Source organism: Mesoplodon mirus (genome assembly GCF_964341445.2).
Source record: "Mesoplodon mirus genome assembly, chromosome: 19".
In the NCBI taxonomy this organism is placed as follows: domain Eukaryota; kingdom Metazoa; phylum Chordata; class Mammalia; order Artiodactyla; family Ziphiidae; genus Mesoplodon; species Mesoplodon mirus.
The window spans coordinates 64,165,452-64,182,098 of NC_138995.1; the positions used below are offsets into that span (position 1 = coordinate 64,165,452).

The following is a 16,647-nucleotide window of genomic DNA, read 5'->3' on the forward strand; positions in this document are numbered from 1 at the left end:
CACACCCAGTTTCCCTGTTGTGTTTCCTGTATCTTGTCATTTAAGATGCTCCTAACTGAGCAAGTGGACATACCGTATGGTAAATTTTTTAAACTTCGTATTCTGATGCCTCACCATCCCCACAGTCTGTGAGCACCCCGCCCAGATGACTGAGTACACCAGAGTGATGAGGCTGTGGCCCCTGACACAAGCTCCCCTTGTCCTCCCTTGTGACCTAGTGACATTACAAGGTACCAATGAAATTCCCTCATGACATCTGCCTGTTTACTCCCCGCCCCCCGCCGCCCCACCTTGTCTTGGGGGCCTCCCTCTCTCTCTCTGGGCTCTCCTCCTGATTGGTTGACCCTGCTCCGAGGATATCATGATATCACTCAGATACAAAGTACCTACAGTCATAGATGTGAACTAATAAACTTTATCTTGCTACTGTTCAAATACATGCAGACTGAAGTTTCACAGTTCTGTGCGTTTCAGCGTGTTTGCTCAGGGTCTAGAGAGAACCGACTTCACACATGGTCATTACTAGGATGTTGCAGAAGAGGTTGGGTGTCCCTTAAACAGGTGGACAATAGAAAAACTTTGCTTTCTATAAATGTTTAAATAAATTCATGAAGTTCTTCAAAAGTATGTTTGGGGGGCTCCCCTGGTGGTGCAGTGGTTGGGAGTCCACCTGCCGATGCAGGGGACGCGGGTTCGTGCCCCGGTCCGGGAAGACCCCACATGCCGCGGAGCGGCTGGGCCTGTGAGCAATGGCCGCTGAGCCTGCGCGTCCGGAGCCTGTGCTCCGCAGCGGGAGAGGCCACAACAGTGAGAGGCCCGCGTACCGCAAAAAATAAATAATAAATAGATAGATAAATAAATAAAGAGTAGTAGACTGATGAACAGAATATTTCAGATCCAATTAATTAGGTTAATTAGAAAACGACTCCAGCAAGGTGAGCTTCACGTTCTCAGCATCCCATGGGATTGTAAACCAAGCTCATTTTCCTATCTCCTCAGGAACACAGCAAACCACACGTCCCAGTACTGGCACCCAGGTGTGGCCTCCTGTCGATGGCATGAGAGTGGAAGGGATGTCTGTGTGCAAGTGGTTATGACTTCTGCCCTCCTCTCTCATTTCTCCTATGCAAACAGGATGATGCCAGAGCAAACTTAAAGCCAGATGGTGACAGGAGAAGGCACCTGGGTCCCTGAACAATTGTGCTCCCCAGAGCTCCATTCTGACCCACACTGGGCCTTGATGTGAGCAAGAAACAACCAGGCCCCCAACGAGGCCACACTGAGGAGTTTCCCACAGACATCCAGAGGCAGGAGTTCCCTTGCAGTCTGAAGCCAGCTGTGGCACACACCCAGTCAGCTCATGGTTGTCCTTGTGTACACATACTTTGGTCTCCTTTTCAGGAACATGGTTTGCATCTTCATCTGCAAGTTTTAGGCATCTCTTCCTGTGGGCCTCACCCTAAATGGTTCTATTTTGGCTTTTCCTCACAGCCTCCCCATGAAGCAGGTGCCTCACAGGCATTATTTTCCATAGGATGAAATCAACTCTCAGGGAGATAAATGTACTTGCTGAAAGGCAGGGATATGGTGAGCAACTGAACAAAGTTGTCCACCAGGTTGGCTGCATCTGGTGTCTGTAATGTATAACCACAAAGCTATGCAGCACTGCTCCAGAATGGGCCAAGTCCTGGCACGATGGTGATCTCTATTTAAAAAAGAAATATCATCAACCAAAGAAAATAAATTTATTATTTGAAGCTTAATCAAAAATAAAACTTTGTTGTTCAAGAGACAGTTAAGAAAGTGAAAACACAAGTCACAACCTGGGGAAATATATTTGTAAGAAATATATGTGATAAATGACTGATTCTCAATTTGTAAATAGTCCTTATACCAATAATAAAAAAATAACACAATTTAAAGTATTTGCAAAAGTTTTGAAGGTATACATCACCAAAGTAGTATAAATGGTAAAGAAGAAAATGAAAATATGTTCCTTGTCATTAATCACCATTGTAAACACAATTTAAAGCCATGGTGAGGTACTACTACACACTCATTTGAATGACTGGAATTCAAGAACAGATAATATCAAATTGTTAAAGATGTGAAACAGTTACCACTCTCATATATTTCTTGAGGGAATAGAAATTGGGTGACTTCTCCGGAGGTCCAGTGGTTAAGACTCCATGCTTCCAGTGCAGGGGGTGAGGGTTCAGTCCCTGGTCCAGGAACCTAGATCCCACATGCCGTGCGGCCAATAATAGTAATAATAATAGGGCTGCCCTGGTGGCGCAGTAGTCAAGAATCTGCCTGCCAATGCAGGGGACACAGGTTCGAGCCCTGGTCCGGGAAGATCCCACATGCTGTGGAGCAACTAAGCCCATGTGCCACAACTACTGAGCCTGCACTCTAGAGCCTGCAAGCCACAACTGCTGAGCCCGTGTGCCACAACTACTGAAGCCTGCGTGCCTAGAGCCCATGCTCCGGAACAAGAGAAGCCACCGCAATGAGAAGCCCAGTCACCGCAACAAAGGGTAGCCCCCTCTCGCCGCAACTAGAGAAAGCCCGTGCGCAGCAACGAAGACCCAATGCAGCTCCCCCCAAATAAATAAATAAATATAATAATAATAATAATAAATAGAAATCGGTAATTAACTTTAGAAAATACAGCTGTACTCTTTTGAGATGGTATACATATACATATCATATGATATACACAGTAATTTCACTTGCAGGTATATCCTTAAGAAAAATTAAATCTCTCAAGTCCCCATGCTGGAACCTACCTCAATTTCTATTTTTTGTAAGTATCTGGCTCAGTCAGAAGTGGAAACCTAAGGCCACCCAATCAGAATACGCCTGCTCAGCTTTAGTTTTTCACACCTAGCTCCAAAACTTCCCTGTACCCCATTTAAGAAAACTTAACCCAGCTATGACCAATCAGCAATTGCCTAGTATGAATTCCTTGTCCTCAAGGACAGGAATTTTGTGTAAGTAATCTGAAGTAATCTGTGCATTCTGAATAGCTCTTTGGAGCTCCTTCCTGTTTGCTACACTGGATGATTCCCAGTTTGTGAATCAGTACATAAAAGCCAACTGGATTCCAAAATTAATGTCTCTGAAATTTTCCCTTAACACATATGTCAAGACTTTTTTCCTTTTTTAAAAAAGATAGATTTCTATGGTACAAATATTTTAAATTCAATTTTATACTCTACTCTTGAATTTTTAATTTCTTTGCTTCGTTTCTTGTTTTTGGCAGGTATAGCAATGCTACTTAGAGCTATCTGACATGTTCCCTGATTGATATACTGGTTTATGTAGTGCATATATCAATAGAAAGTACTTTTTGCATGAAGGGACACAGGTTTAAAGTAAATGTATAATACTAAACACTACTGCAAAATAATTTTAATAGATACCCAATGCTAGTTTATGATATTTACTAATATCTTCAGTGTTACCAACATTTAGTTACTAACGTCAGACTTACTGAGTCTCATCAATCTGATTGGGTTCATTTGCATTTGCATTTTTTCCTCTTGGAAAATACGGTTCTTTTATTTTTAGAAAATTTAGTTTCTTTCTGGTAATTCTAATTTCAAGTGGCAAACAAGAATTTTGCCTTTACAGGTTTTAAATATTCCTCTCATTAATTTGTAGTATTTTTTGAATTTACTTATTATTTACATATTAACGCTTAAAAAGTATAGGTGGTTCAATATCTTATGTGTTTTCTTCTTATTTCAATTTTTATGATTTTTTTAAAATAAAAGAAACCTGCTATTATGATATAATTTGTGTATATGCTGTGATCATTTTTACATATGGGTTGAGAAGTCCTGCAAGGCATGCCAAATTAATAGTGTTGTGAAATGTGAAATAAAAAGGAGTCACTTATGTCAAGGGATTTTAACATGGAGCTGGGAGGCTATTAATTAGTGGACCTCCTGCACTTTCCCATCACGTGAAACCATTAAGTTTTATTTTTCTAACATCTTTATTGAAGTATAATTGCTTTACATTGTTGCGTTAGTTGCTGCTGTGTAACAAAGTGAATCAGCTATACATAGACATATATCCCCATATCCCCTCCCTCTTGCATCTCCCTCCCACCATCCCTATCCCACCCTTCTAGGTGGTCACAAAGCATGAGCTGATCTCCCTGTGCTATGTGGCTGCTTCCCACTAGCTATCTATTTTACCTTTGTTAGTGTATATATGTCCATGCCACTCTCTCACTTCGTCCCATCTTACCCTACCCCCTCCCCGTGTCCTCAAGTCCATTCTCTACGTCTGTGTCTTTATTCCTGCCCTGCCCCTAGGTTCTTCAGAACCATTTTTTTCCCCTTAGATTCCATATATATGTGTTAGCATACGGTACTTGTTTTTCTCTTTCTGACTTACTTCACCCTGTACGACAGACTCTAGGTCCACCCACCTCACTACAAATAACTCAGTTTCGTTTCTTTTTAGAAACCATGAACTTTTGATCTGGGCCAACCCGCAAATATTCCAAGGACACTGCAAAAACACCTGCAACTTGCCACAATAATGGGCTTATACCTCCCTCTAGTGATGGGCTTAGCACTCAACCCTGTTCAGCAAAGACTAGCTTCTGCAGCCAACTCCAATTAAAATTCTCTGTAACGCAAGCCCCTCTTTGCCTTTAAAATCTCCTGACTTTTATTCCCCAGCTGGACACCTTTTGGGTTGTCACTTGAATGTGTGTCCGCAATTGCAAATCTTTGATTCCAAGCAAATGTGTCATGCTTGATTAGTGCCGCTCAGGTTTACTTAGGTCCACAGTATCAACGACAGACTTCATCATCTAATTTTATATACTTATTCTCTTAGCCAATGATGAAGAACACAGGGACATTTAGTTGCATATAATTCCCTTTTTAATTTTTTATTCCAAAATCTTATTGACTTGATTTTTCTTACTTGAAAATTCTTCCAAGATTTTAATAAAACAACAACAACAAGTAGGACTGTGGCTACTTTCAGCCTTTTCACAACTGGCGTGCTTGTTTGCTAATCCTGTATCAACTTTTATGTTGAGAAATGAGAGTTAAATCAGAATTTTGTAAAGGTTATACATAAAGGCTTTTCTGGGTCTACTTTGATGTGTTTTTAATTTGTACTTCCCTCAAGGACAAGGTGCATTAATGCCCGGGGGCTTTTCACATCACAAACCGGCAGCGAGGGGAACTACATTACCCAGAAGACGGTGCGGACCGGCCTTGTTCTCCTCTCCAAAGAAGGCACCAAATTAGGGCTCTTCCGGATTGTGAAATAATCAGGGGCGGGAGTTCCGGTGTCTTTCTGATGGCGGTCGTTTGGCGGCTTTTGCTGCCGTCTGCAGTACCCGAGGCTCTAGGTCACTCGGTGGAGCGGAGCTTAGAGAAACTGGAAGGAGCCCGAGGGGGCGCCGTCCACACTGCCCAGGAGTGAGCGGGTTGCGGAACCCGCTTCCGGGATTTTCGGCCTAGGTCTCCGCCATTATCCCGCGCGTCTCCTGGCACCACCGCGCCCACAGGGTCCTATGTCAACCAACGCGGTGCAGGACCCGGCCCAGGTGACTGTTCTGCCCCCCCGACCCAAATCCTCAAGCCCCCAGGGAGGGTCTCCTGCTCAGGGCAGTGGGGTTCAGTCCCCTGTTTCCAGAACTTTGGGTGTGCGTATGTGGTGGTCCCATTTCTGACAGGCTGTGTGACGCAGTGTGGAGCGTGTTAAAGGCTGTGGGCTTCGCCCGTGCAAAGCCTTGGAGGTGCTCAAGAGCCGGGAGCATTCGGGAGTCCAGGACTTAGGCTGTCACCACATGGACATCAGTCCGCCAGTGACCTTCCCACCCCAGGGCAGGAGGTTCTTTCTGCAGGGACAGGGCATTTAAGGAGGAGTCAACAGACTGCGTCAACTGAGCCAAGAGTCAGCATTCTGGGAACCATGGAGGGTTGTGAATAAATCAAGACGACCCTCTGAGTTTTAAAGTATTTCAAAGGCTGCCCAGGGGAGAACAGACTGGAGATGGGGAGCTGAGGGTGGAGGCAGGGAGACCTGGGAGAGCCCAGTGCATTCCACTCCAAAGAGTAAGGTGGCTTCTGGACCAGAGTGGTGCCTATGGAAGTCGCTGACCTGAAACAAACAGTCTGCACGCTATTTCACTTGCAAAGATGGGGTTTTTTTGTTTTATTTTTTGTTTTTTTTTTTTTCCAGAATCATCAGGGAATTGCAATTGGGGTGTGCAACCAAGGTGAGCTAAGACTTTTATAGAGATTAAAGAAGGAAGTTAGAAGGGCTGTAGTCACCAAAGAGTACATGGCTTTTCATTGGCCAAGTCCTTTCCAGGAAAGAAGAGAGTCTTTCTTCTTCCTTTTGGATACTGTTACTGTCTCAGGTCAGTGAGGGCTTCCCCTTCTGGTGTGCCAACTTTAATTGAGGTTTCTGCTTATTAATTTGTTTTACAAAGGAAGTTAAGTAATAAGATTCCCAGTAAACTTTAAAGATAATTGGTAGGATTTCCTGGTGCTGTGAATGTGGCTCCGAGCTAAAGGACAGACTACAGTACAATAAAGGTTTTCTTTTGGCAGAGCATCTGGGAAGACTTGAGACCAGACTGATGTGAGAAGTCAGTTTTAGGGAGAGATTAAAAGCTGGATTCGGGACATGCTGTTTCTGAGATCCCAAAATTGAGGTAACAATAGGAGCTGCTGGAATCTGTAATCTGGAACTGGGGGAGGAGGACACTGGCCGACTGATGTCCATGTGGTAACAGCCTAAGTCCTGGACTCCAGCCAAGCCAGGATCTCAAATTTAGGAGGGAAAGTCTTGTCACTTTTCTGTGCAAGGGGACCTCAGATGAAAGTAGACAGACCTGGGGCTGGAGGGCAGGGCAGAGTGGGTGGGGCTTTCTGAGGCTGCCTGAAGATGGGAGGGTCCTGTGGTTCCAGGGCTTTCTGGGGAAGCAAGGGTATAAGGAGTAAGGAGCCTTGCCTGGGATGGAGATGGAGAAGGAGGTGTGACGTGTAGCTTCAGTGCTCTGAACACGCAGCCGACTGTCTATTCCTTGTGGAGCCAGAAAACGGTCAGCCAGGGTGGTGGAGCAGCTCACACCCAGCCAAGGGCACACGTGCCTCAGCTCTCCCAGGAAGCTACAAGGTTAAAAATGCATAGATTTAGCAAGTTAATCTTGTGTAAACAGGTAATAACTGCTTAAAATGAGAATATATATCTGTGCTATAATAATATACATATGTTTAGGTTTTGCTTTGGGCTCTTCACCTAGAGCTCTGAACCCCTTGAATTTCCTGGATTGAGGATTGTTTTTTGTTATTCACAAGTAGCCTCTTTAATCACACAGGAGTTTCACTTAGCATGGGTCCCCTAGATAACCTCAGGATTGGACTGGTCACCAGGAAAATAAGGTGAATACAAGGTTAAACTTTCATCCCCACATGGGACCTCCCAAGGATCGGGGGGAGCTGGAGATTAGGTATAAAAACTGCTGAACAATGAAGTTCAACGTTCCTTCAGATTGGTGAACACATTAAAATAGTGGAAGTGCTGGGAGGGTGGCCTGTACTGAAAGGGCCTGGAAACCCCCTGCTGCCCTCTATCCCCCCACCCTGACCTAGATGTCACTTCCATTTGACTGTTCCTAAGTTGTATACATTATAGTAAACCAGAAAAAGTAAGAAAAGTGTTTTCCTAACTTCATGGGTCATTTCAGCAATTATCAAAACCGAGGAGGGGTTCATGGGAAACCCTGAATTTGTAGCCAAGGGGGACAGAAGTCCTGGTAGCCTGGGGACCAGGGATCGGAACTGGCTTCTCAAGAGAGGGCAGTTTATGGGCCTGATGCCTTAAACCTGTGGATTCTGTCACTAAGTTCAGGTAGTGTAATAATAGGAATGAATTGTAGGGCACCAGGGTGGTGTCATAAAATTAGATAACTGGTGGTTTAAAAAAAGATACTTTGTCTCAGAAAGCCTTGAAAGACATGTAAGAAAAACCTAATTTTCAAAAACATTTATAGAAATCTTAATCCTGTGTTCTGTAATAGCTGAATCTCAGCATGGGAGAGGTAATAATGCATTATGAGTTAGACATCCTAAGTGTTGCCATTTACATGAAGACACTGAGACTCACAGAGGGTGAGTTTTGTTTTTGTTTTTTGCCACACCCCGCGGCATGTGGGATCTTAGTTCCCCAACCAGGGATGGCACCCGGGCTCCCTGCAGTGGAAGCTTGAAGTCTTAACAACTGGACCGCCAGGGAAGTCCCAAGGACGTTGAGTCTTTCTCTAAGGCTATCGAGTTGTCAAGATACAGCTCTGAAGAGTGAGGATCTGAGGTCAGAGGTCAGCCTCAGATGACTCATGTCCAGGAAAAGGAAGGGAAGAAACAGCTCAGCCTTTACATCCTCACCATAATCCCCTTTACCTCAGATACTCCCTCTTTTCACAGGTTCCCATGGTGGCAGGAGCATTTATGGTCCCTGGACAGGTAAGTGGAAGAAGCCCCAGTACCAACCCAGACATCATCGCTACCCCTGGTCCTGACACACAGATATAGGAGGCAGTGTTGTCCTGGAATTGTGGGTCCTTAGGTCGGGCCCTGGTGTCATCTGAGGCACAGGACAATTAATCAAAGCCAGAAGTTGTACAGAGGTGTTCCCATGTATCCAGTGGAGAAGGTCAAGTGGTGACATGTCCTTGGGCACAGCCTGGAGATGAGACTGAGAGGGGAGTGTTCAGGAAACTGCAGGACCCATGATGTGGGCTGATAAAGACTGAGGTCATGAGTCATTCCTGGGATGGCAGCCTGAGGAGCTGGGCCTCTCCTGAGGGGGCGGGTCCATGCCACGTTGGCCACAGAGGAGGGAAGTGATCTGATGCTGGGTCTGAAGAGGCTGCTCTGCCTGCCCAGAGGAGGAAGACGGTGGGGGGGTGGAGTGAGGGTGGAGCCAGGGGCCCAGTGGAAGGCACAGTCCTGGTGAATGTCGACTGTGACTGGATCCTGGCAATGGCTCTGTAGCAGGAGAGGAGGTGAGTCTCTGAATCTCGTTTGTGGTACAGCTGATTTTCTGCTGTACAGGATGAGAGAGAGTAGTCTGACATGACCCCAGGATGTTTGCCTCTAGGTGACGGTGGGGACGCCATGTCTGAGACGGGAAGTCAGAAGTAGGAGTAATGGACAGAAGGACTGTCCAGAGTTCCGTGTCCCCAGGCTGAGTCTGAGATATTGCCGGGGTGTCTCACAGGAGGTGTCCGGTGGGCCACTGGAAACACACCTGGAGTTCAGGGAAGGTGGGGTTCAGGATTGAAGATACCCCTGACAGGTGGATGGCATGTGGACCAGGTCAGATTCCAGGCCCTCAGGTCATGTGTGGGTGCCATGAAAGTTGTAGGGTGGGGAGGGTGTTCTCTGTGGACTGGCTCACCTCCCTGGGCACGGGGACAGGGGTGGCTGTCATCACTCAGATGGACGAGGCAGTGCAGTGACCATGAGTGTGTGGGGGGTGGGAGTGGCCTCGGGGGAGGTCCTGGTCGTGGCACGGGATTTGAAGGGGTGGATAAGGTATGGATTCAGAAGCAAGGCAGGAATGGAGGTCAGATGACAGGGAGGTAAGGCCTGGGGCATTGTTTCCCCTACACAGGCTCAAAGTCTTGTGATGACTGTTGTTGGAGCCTGAAGAATGTGAGACTGGACGACAGACCGGCTGAGGGCAGATGAGTGCAGCTGGGACAGGGTCTTGGGCTGGGCTGGGGGCTGGGGGGCTGGGCTTGGAATGAGAGGAGCAGAGAGAGGAAGGGGTGAGTGGTGTGGGGTCAGCATGTGGGACACTGTGGAGGACGAGGGCTCCGGGCATCTGACCCCTCACGATGTCTGGGTGCTGACGTGGGAACAGGGATCAGGGCCAGGTGGGGGGACGGAAAGCAGTGCTGGGACCGCCTGTAGCAGCAGGTCCCGCAGAGGCCTGGGGAAGCACTGCGTGCTGGGTGGCACATGGGGAACACGATGAGGTGCCAAAGGCCTGGGGCCAAGGTGGTGGCGTGGGGGTCACGGTCGGGCACGTGAGGGAGCTGTGACCCTGCAGGGCTGGGCAGTGGAGAGGGAGGGAGTGTGAGCATGGACTCAGGGCCCTTGTCCCCAGGCTTTACTCCAGGGGGCTGAGCACAAGTGTCATTGTATGTGATGTGATCTGTGTGATCTCAGGAGAGTCGACTCTGAAGAGAGTGGCTGGGGGTCTGTGTGGCAGCCCCAGAGCGTCTTGTGAGACTGCTTGTCTCCCTCTTGTGTTTTAACTGAATGACGTAACACTAGCAGGTTCCTGTGGCATCAGGACCTGGTGTGTCCTCTGAGCTGGGTCACTGGGGTGGACGACCATGACCTGGGGGTCCTGGTTGCAGAGGCTGCTGTGAACTCACTTGTCCCCTTTATGACAGGGCCATGTCATCTTTGAGGATGTGGCTGTGTCCTTCTCTGAGGAGGAGTGGGGTCTCCTTAACGATGCTCAGAGACTCCTGTACTGTGACGTGATGCTGGAGAACCTGTCACTTATAGCCTCCCTGGGTAAGGACCCCTGTTCCCACACCATCGCCCCTATGGGACTCTGCCCTTCTTTTTGCATGGCTCACTCCGTCCTTCTGAGCCTGGACCTTGGACCCTGCTTACTTCCCCGATTTCCTGGCACTTGAGCTGAGTTCCCCCACGCTGTGTGTGTTCAGCCCTGTACCATAGGCCCTGAAGCCTTTCACAGAAGCCTTTGGTCTCAGAGGCTTGAAGCCTGCCCGACTGATGCCACTTAGCTTTGCCACCGCTAGGTGTGTTGACTGTTCAGATGTGTGCAAGATCCGTGTCACACGTTCTAACCCTTTTTTTTGCACTGCCTGTGTCAGGAATTACAGACACTTACATGGTCAGCATTTGTGGTCAACCCTAGATTATGTTTGCAAGACTCCTTAAGGTTCTTCTAGTGATACATTTTTTTCCTGAAGTCTGTCATTGGTTGGTTCACTCTGGGCCAGTGTCTTTCTCCTAATGGCCCTGTTTTCCTCTGAGGACTTTGATCTGGTAGGGTTCATAGTCACCCAGCCTGAGCTGAGGGGTGGAGACAACCCCGGGTGCCTGACGAGGTAGGCCTCTAGTCATAGGAGGAGAGTTAATTGCATCCTAAGCCTGGTGAGTAGGAGCTGTAGGAAGGCAGGATATCACTGATGAGTTCTAATCCTACAGGGAAATGTCCTTTGCTCTCTCCTCTTTCAACGTCAAGACTCATCGTGCTCTTACTTCATTTCTTTCTTCCACTTCTCCCCATTTCAACACTTTGCCCACTGTTCATTTCTACTGTGATTTCTGACTCCTGTTTTCCACCTTAGTGTCCTCCACACCTCTCCTTTCCCCCTCTCTGCACTGTTCTCCAATTTTATGTATTTTGTATATTGTATATGCATATCCTTAATGTATCATGAGAGGTGCATGTTTACTTATATTGTCTTTGAACACTGATAGTCAGGTGTAATTGCATTTTCCTGGATTGAGAAACACATTCTACAGAGCTGACACTTGTCACCACCAGAAAGTCCTGCTGAAAGCCATTGGCCGAGGAGTGGGTTGTTCTAGCCTCTCCTCCCAGCACGGCGTGACATCCTGGTATCCTGTGTTCTTGCTGGTTTGAGACATTTCCTGTTCTGCGACCATCAGAGGCCTAGCATTGCACAGTATCCCCTTCTACCACTTGACCCTTTCTCCCTTGTTTTAATAACAAACCCATGGGCTTATTCCTGCATGTGTCATGCACAGATTTGTAGTGGGGTCCTGTCCCACTAACGTCTCCATACAGTTTATCAGCAGTTTTGTGCTTTCAGGGTGTTGGCGTGCAGTAAGTTCTGAGGAGGCTACTTCTGAACAATGTGTTTCTGTAGAACAAGTGACACAAGACAGGAATCCAAATCCAGACCTATCTATCCTGAAGACTCTTACTTCGGATACTGGTGCCCAGGTAGAGAAAGACGTTTTGTACCTGGCTGAGCACCAAGGAGTGCATCCCGGGCTGAAACCGTCCTCTTCTGGGGCCTGTGGGAAAATGTTCACTTCTCACCTACATCAGCACCAGAAGCAGCCCGGTGGAGAGAAGCACCTCAGAAGCGAGGAGAATGGGGCCGTGCTTTTGACGAGCTGCGAAGTCTTTTTACCCGACAATATGTTCACATGCAGAGAGGTTGAGAAGGCTTTCCTAGGCAGCTTGGGCTTTCCCCAGCACCAGTCCTCCCACGATGGAGAGCACCCAGGTAGAAGCAGGCAGAGCAGGGAGGGCTCTCACCCTGGGCAAGGGCATTACGAGTGCAGCGAATGTGGCAAAGCCTTCAGTAAGAAGTATAAATTCACGGAGCACCTGAGAGTTCACACTGGAGAAAAACCTTATGGGTGCAGCGACTGCGGGAAGTTCTTCAGACTCAGGGGGGGTCTTTCTCATCATCGGAGAGTTCACACAGGAGAAAAGCCTTTTGATTGCAGTAAATGTGGGAAAGTCTTCATCTACAAATGTAAACTTGTTCAGCACCAAAGAGTCCACACTGGAGAAAGACCCTATGAGTGTAATGAATGTGGGAAAGCCTATGCCCGCAAGGATTCACTTGTCCAGCACCAAAAGGTCCACACTGGAGAGAAACCTCATAAATGCAGTGAATGTGGGAAGCTCTTCCTTTACAGAAATAAACTTCTTGTGCACCAGAGGATCCATACTGGAGAAAAGCCTTTTAAGTGTACCGAATGTGGGAAGTCCTTCAGTTATAAAACCAGTCTTATTATCCACCAGAGAACCCACACTGGAGAAAGGCCTCATATGTGCAGTGAGTGTGGGAAAGCCTATGTCAACAAAAAAAGTCTTATTGTACACCAGAGAATTCACAATGGAGAAAAAGTGTATGGGTGTAAGAAATGTGGGAACTTCTTTATAAGCAGCTTTGCCCTCAATAAACACCAGAATGTTCACACTGCACAAAGGCGTTATGAGTGCAGCGAATGTGGGAAAGCTTTCAAGAGGAAAATCAGACTTGCTGAGCACCAGAGAATCCACACTGGAGAAAGACCCTATGAGTGTAATGAATGTGGGAAAGCCTTCAAACTAAAGAATACACTTGTTAGCCACCAAAATGTCCACACTAGAGCAAAGCCTTTTCAGTGCAGTGAATGTGGAAAGCCCTACAGTAACAAAACAAGTCTTATTGTCCACCAGAGAATCCACACTGGAGTAAAGCCTTTTCAGTGCAATGAATGTGGGAAGCCTTACAGTTACAGAACAAGTCTTATTGTCCACCAGAGAATCCACACTGGAGAAAGGCCTTATGAGTGTAGTTCTTTGTATGTAACTCCAAGCTCATAAAAAAGAGGAAACTTCTTCACACTGGAGAAATGCCTTCTGGACTTATGTGTTTCTTCATTTGAGTTAATATCTAGCACCACAACTCCTGTGTTGTAGAGTAGGTGAATGTTTAACTTATGTGGGGTCAAACTTTTTAAAGTGGTAGTATCCTTTTATAGTCTTGCCAGAAACACCAGAACCCCAGTTCCCATTCTTTCCATTCTTACCAACACTTGATATGTGCAGGGTTTCTAATTTTTGTGACATCATAGGTGTATAGTGGTATCAAGTGATTTTCATTTGCATTTCCCTAATGACATGATGCTGAGTGGTCTTCCACATATTGTTATTGAAATTTCTATTCATTTGATTTGCTGTTCTAATTACTGAGTTTTGACATTTCTTCATGAATTATTAAGGTTCTCTAATGGAAATACTTAGCAATACATTGTTCCAGCATTGGTGTTGTCTTTTCAATTACTTTTCCAGAGAAAAAGTTCTTAATTTTAGTGTAGTCTAATTTGTCCATTCTTATACTTTTTCCCCTGTTTCCTCCTGTAACTTTTATGGTTTAGGGTTTTTATTGATGTAAAGGAATCATTTTCAATTAATTGTGGGAGTTATTTTATAAAATATAGATACCCAATTGCTGCAGTGATACTGATTTAAAAGATTATACCTTTTCCCCTGAACTGCTTTAGTATCTTCATCGAAGGTCAGTCATTTATGTATATGTTTATTTCTGGAATTCCTATTCGGTTGCATTTGTCTACTTTATGCCAGTATTTTCATGTATTAACTAACTTGTTTTTATAGTATGTCTTGAAATCAAGGTTGTATACTCCTTTGACTTTCTTTTTTTCAGTCATTATAGCCTTTCTTGGGTCTTTGCCTTTTCCATATGAAGGTTAGAATCCACTTTTCAGCTTATACAGCACAAAAAAATCCTCCTAGGAGTTTCACTGGTATTGCATTTAGTCTGAAGTTTATTTTTATGTTTTGGCTGTTCCACGCAGCTTATGGGATCTTAGTTCCCTGATCAGCAATTGAATCCAGGCCAGGGCAGTGAAAGCGCCGAGTCCTAACTACTGGACCTCCAGGGAATTCTCCTGATCTTTAATTTAGAAAGAAATACTGAGTGTCCCAATCCATAAACATGATACATCTCCTTTTATGTAGATCTTATTTAATTTTGGATGGAAATGTTTTTAGATTTCTTTTTATAGGTCTTGCATATGTATTTTCTAAATCTGATAATATTGTGAATGGGAATTAAAAAAATTTTGTTCTTTGTGAAATGTTCAGTGCTAGTACACTAAGAGAGATAGCAAACTATGGACAGAAGTGAGCCTTCTTAATCCTACAACATCTACAAAGAGCTATTAAAAATACTATACCTTTGAACCATTATTAAACTATTGCCATTAGAATAAAAGGAGGGCAGCTGCTCATTGTTCTCTTATTCAGTATCATCCTGGAGTTCCAATTTCATTCAATACGAGAAAAAAAAAAAAACCGGCAAAATAATGAATATGTAGCAATTGGAAAGGAAGAAAGAAACCACCTAAAATATGTCCTCAGTTTTCATCTTCACTATGAATCCAAATGTGGAAACTCATTTTAGTGCCTCAACCCATCATAAACTCATAATTTTTTCATCACCCATTCGCTGACCTTCTTACTTCCTTAGGACCCATCACCTTCTATTATACTATGCAACTTAATATCATAGATGAACTGCTTATTTTATTTTTCTGTCAAATACAGAGTAACTTCCAGTAGGAAAATATGTATTTACATGTTGTGCACTGATATTCTGTATTCCTAGAAACATGTCTGAAACACATACGGTACTTTTTTATTTTTGGCCTCACTGCGTGGCATGTGGGGTCTTAGTTTCCAGACCAAGGATCAAATCCTTGCCCCCTGAAATGGAAGCGCAGAGTCTTAACCACTAGAACGCCGGGCAAGTCCCCCATGTGGTACCTACTGACATCTTAAAATACGGAACAAAATGATAATGCACATTTTAACATTCATTTGCACAACTGTGGGTATACTTTCTAACTCTCCTCACCCTGCCTTTTCCTTCAGTTTTACTACCATGAATGCTCTGAGTTATAGGAAGAAATTATGTTTTGTGAAAAGCCTTTAAATCTACTAAAAAATCCCCAGTAGGCATTTTAGTGGTTTCCTTCTCTCACTTATTAGATGTCAGGTGTTTTTTTTTTTTCCTCACATTCCAGTGGGATTTTGATTATTTCAAAAACCAGTTTTCCACCATCAATTTCTGCCACTCCTCATGGATATCTATCTCATTAAGCACTTCTATTATTTTATTTTTTTTAGTTTATTTATTTCTTTTTGGCTGCTTTGGGTCTTTGTTGCTGTGTGCGGGCTTTCTCTAGTTGCAGCCAGTGGGAGCTACTGTTTGTTGCGGTGTGCAGGCTTCTCTTTGGGATGGCTTCTCTTGTTGTGGAGCAAGGGCTCTAGGTGCACGGGCTTAGTTGCTCCGCAGCATGTGGGATCTTCCCGGACCAGGGCTCGAACCCATGTCCCCTGCATTGGCAGGCGGATTCTTAACCACTGCACCACCAGGGAAACCCTAAGTACTTTTAATAGCTCTGGGTAGTTACACAGTCCCAAATGTTTTTCAGAGTTTGTCTCCTCTCCATATGCAGACACTGTCAGTGCACTTACAGGTGATGTAATCACTTCCAAGGAGCAGATGACATCGTGGGGTTCTAAACCTTTATCTCAGGCTTACCTGTCCCCATTGCACACTCAGATGCTGCCATGGCATCCTTGTTACGGGAGCATATACGCAGTTGGTAAGTATCTCTTCAGGTATCTGATTCTTAAAAAACATTTATGTCAGGAAACCCGAGAATAACTATTCTTAAAATAAATTTCACTTCCTGAGGTCAGGACAATAAAAAAGGAACCGCCTTAGGAAGGTTATATATATATAGATACATAGATATAGACAGATAAGAACAAAGCCATAAAATCAGGAAAGGCATTTGCTGAGGAAACCAGAGTCATGTTGCCCCTCATCAACGTGCATCAGGAGTGCCTGACACTTCCCCTCTCTCCTCAGTTACATTGTTTTGCAACTTGTTTCACTGGCTTCTCACTAAACACACTGATCACAAACAGGGTTCACTGTAGAGGCTTCAAGATAAGGTAGGTTGTGAGTAATAAGATGAAGAAGATGAGTTCCTACTCTGAGTAGAGGCCTAGTGTCTGTGTGGTATCTGCTGATGAGGGGCATGT

At 45.2% G+C, this 16,647-nt stretch overlaps 2 protein-coding genes across 5 annotated transcripts in view; one reads left to right on the plus strand and one right to left on the minus strand.

Annotated features, from left to right (window-relative positions):
• The window catches only part of LOC309794612 (uncharacterized protein), a 312,987-nt gene that overhangs the window by 34,950 nt on the left and 261,390 nt on the right, over positions 1 to 16,647 (minus strand). The gene's annotated exons all lie outside the window — the stretch shown is intronic.
• On the plus strand, positions 5,346 to 14,063 carry LOC309795064 (uncharacterized protein). Of its 4 annotated transcripts, XM_082607103.1 has the most exons (6): positions 5,346 to 5,584; positions 6,223 to 6,259; positions 6,597 to 6,700; positions 8,472 to 8,510; positions 10,454 to 10,580; positions 11,876 to 14,063. In XM_082607103.1, exons 4-6 carry the CDS (start codon positions 8,478 to 8,480, stop codon positions 13,390 to 13,392), a joined length of 1,677 nt encoding a protein of 558 aa, XP_082463229.1. In that variant the 5' UTR covers positions 5,346 to 5,584; positions 6,223 to 6,259; positions 6,597 to 6,700; positions 8,472 to 8,477; the 3' UTR covers positions 13,393 to 14,063. The 4 variants fall into 4 exon arrangements, with proteins under 4 accessions (XP_082463229.1, XP_082463230.1, XP_082463228.1 ...); XM_082607104.1 differs by having other exon boundaries at positions 5,346 to 6,259; XM_082607102.1 differs by lacking the exon at positions 6,223 to 6,259.

Coding starts and splice junctions, on each gene's coding strand:
- LOC309795064 (XM_082607101.1), top strand. CDS start 5,552: ATGTCAACCAACGCGGTGCAGGACCCGGCCCAG. Junction 8,511..10,453: donor CATTTATGGTCCCTGGACAG/GTAAGTGGAAGA, acceptor CCTTTATGACAG/GGCCATGTCATCTTTGAGGA. Junction 10,581..11,875: donor GTCACTTATAGCCTCCCTGG/GTAAGGACCCCT, acceptor TTGTGCTTTCAG/GGTGTTGGCGTGCAGTAAGT.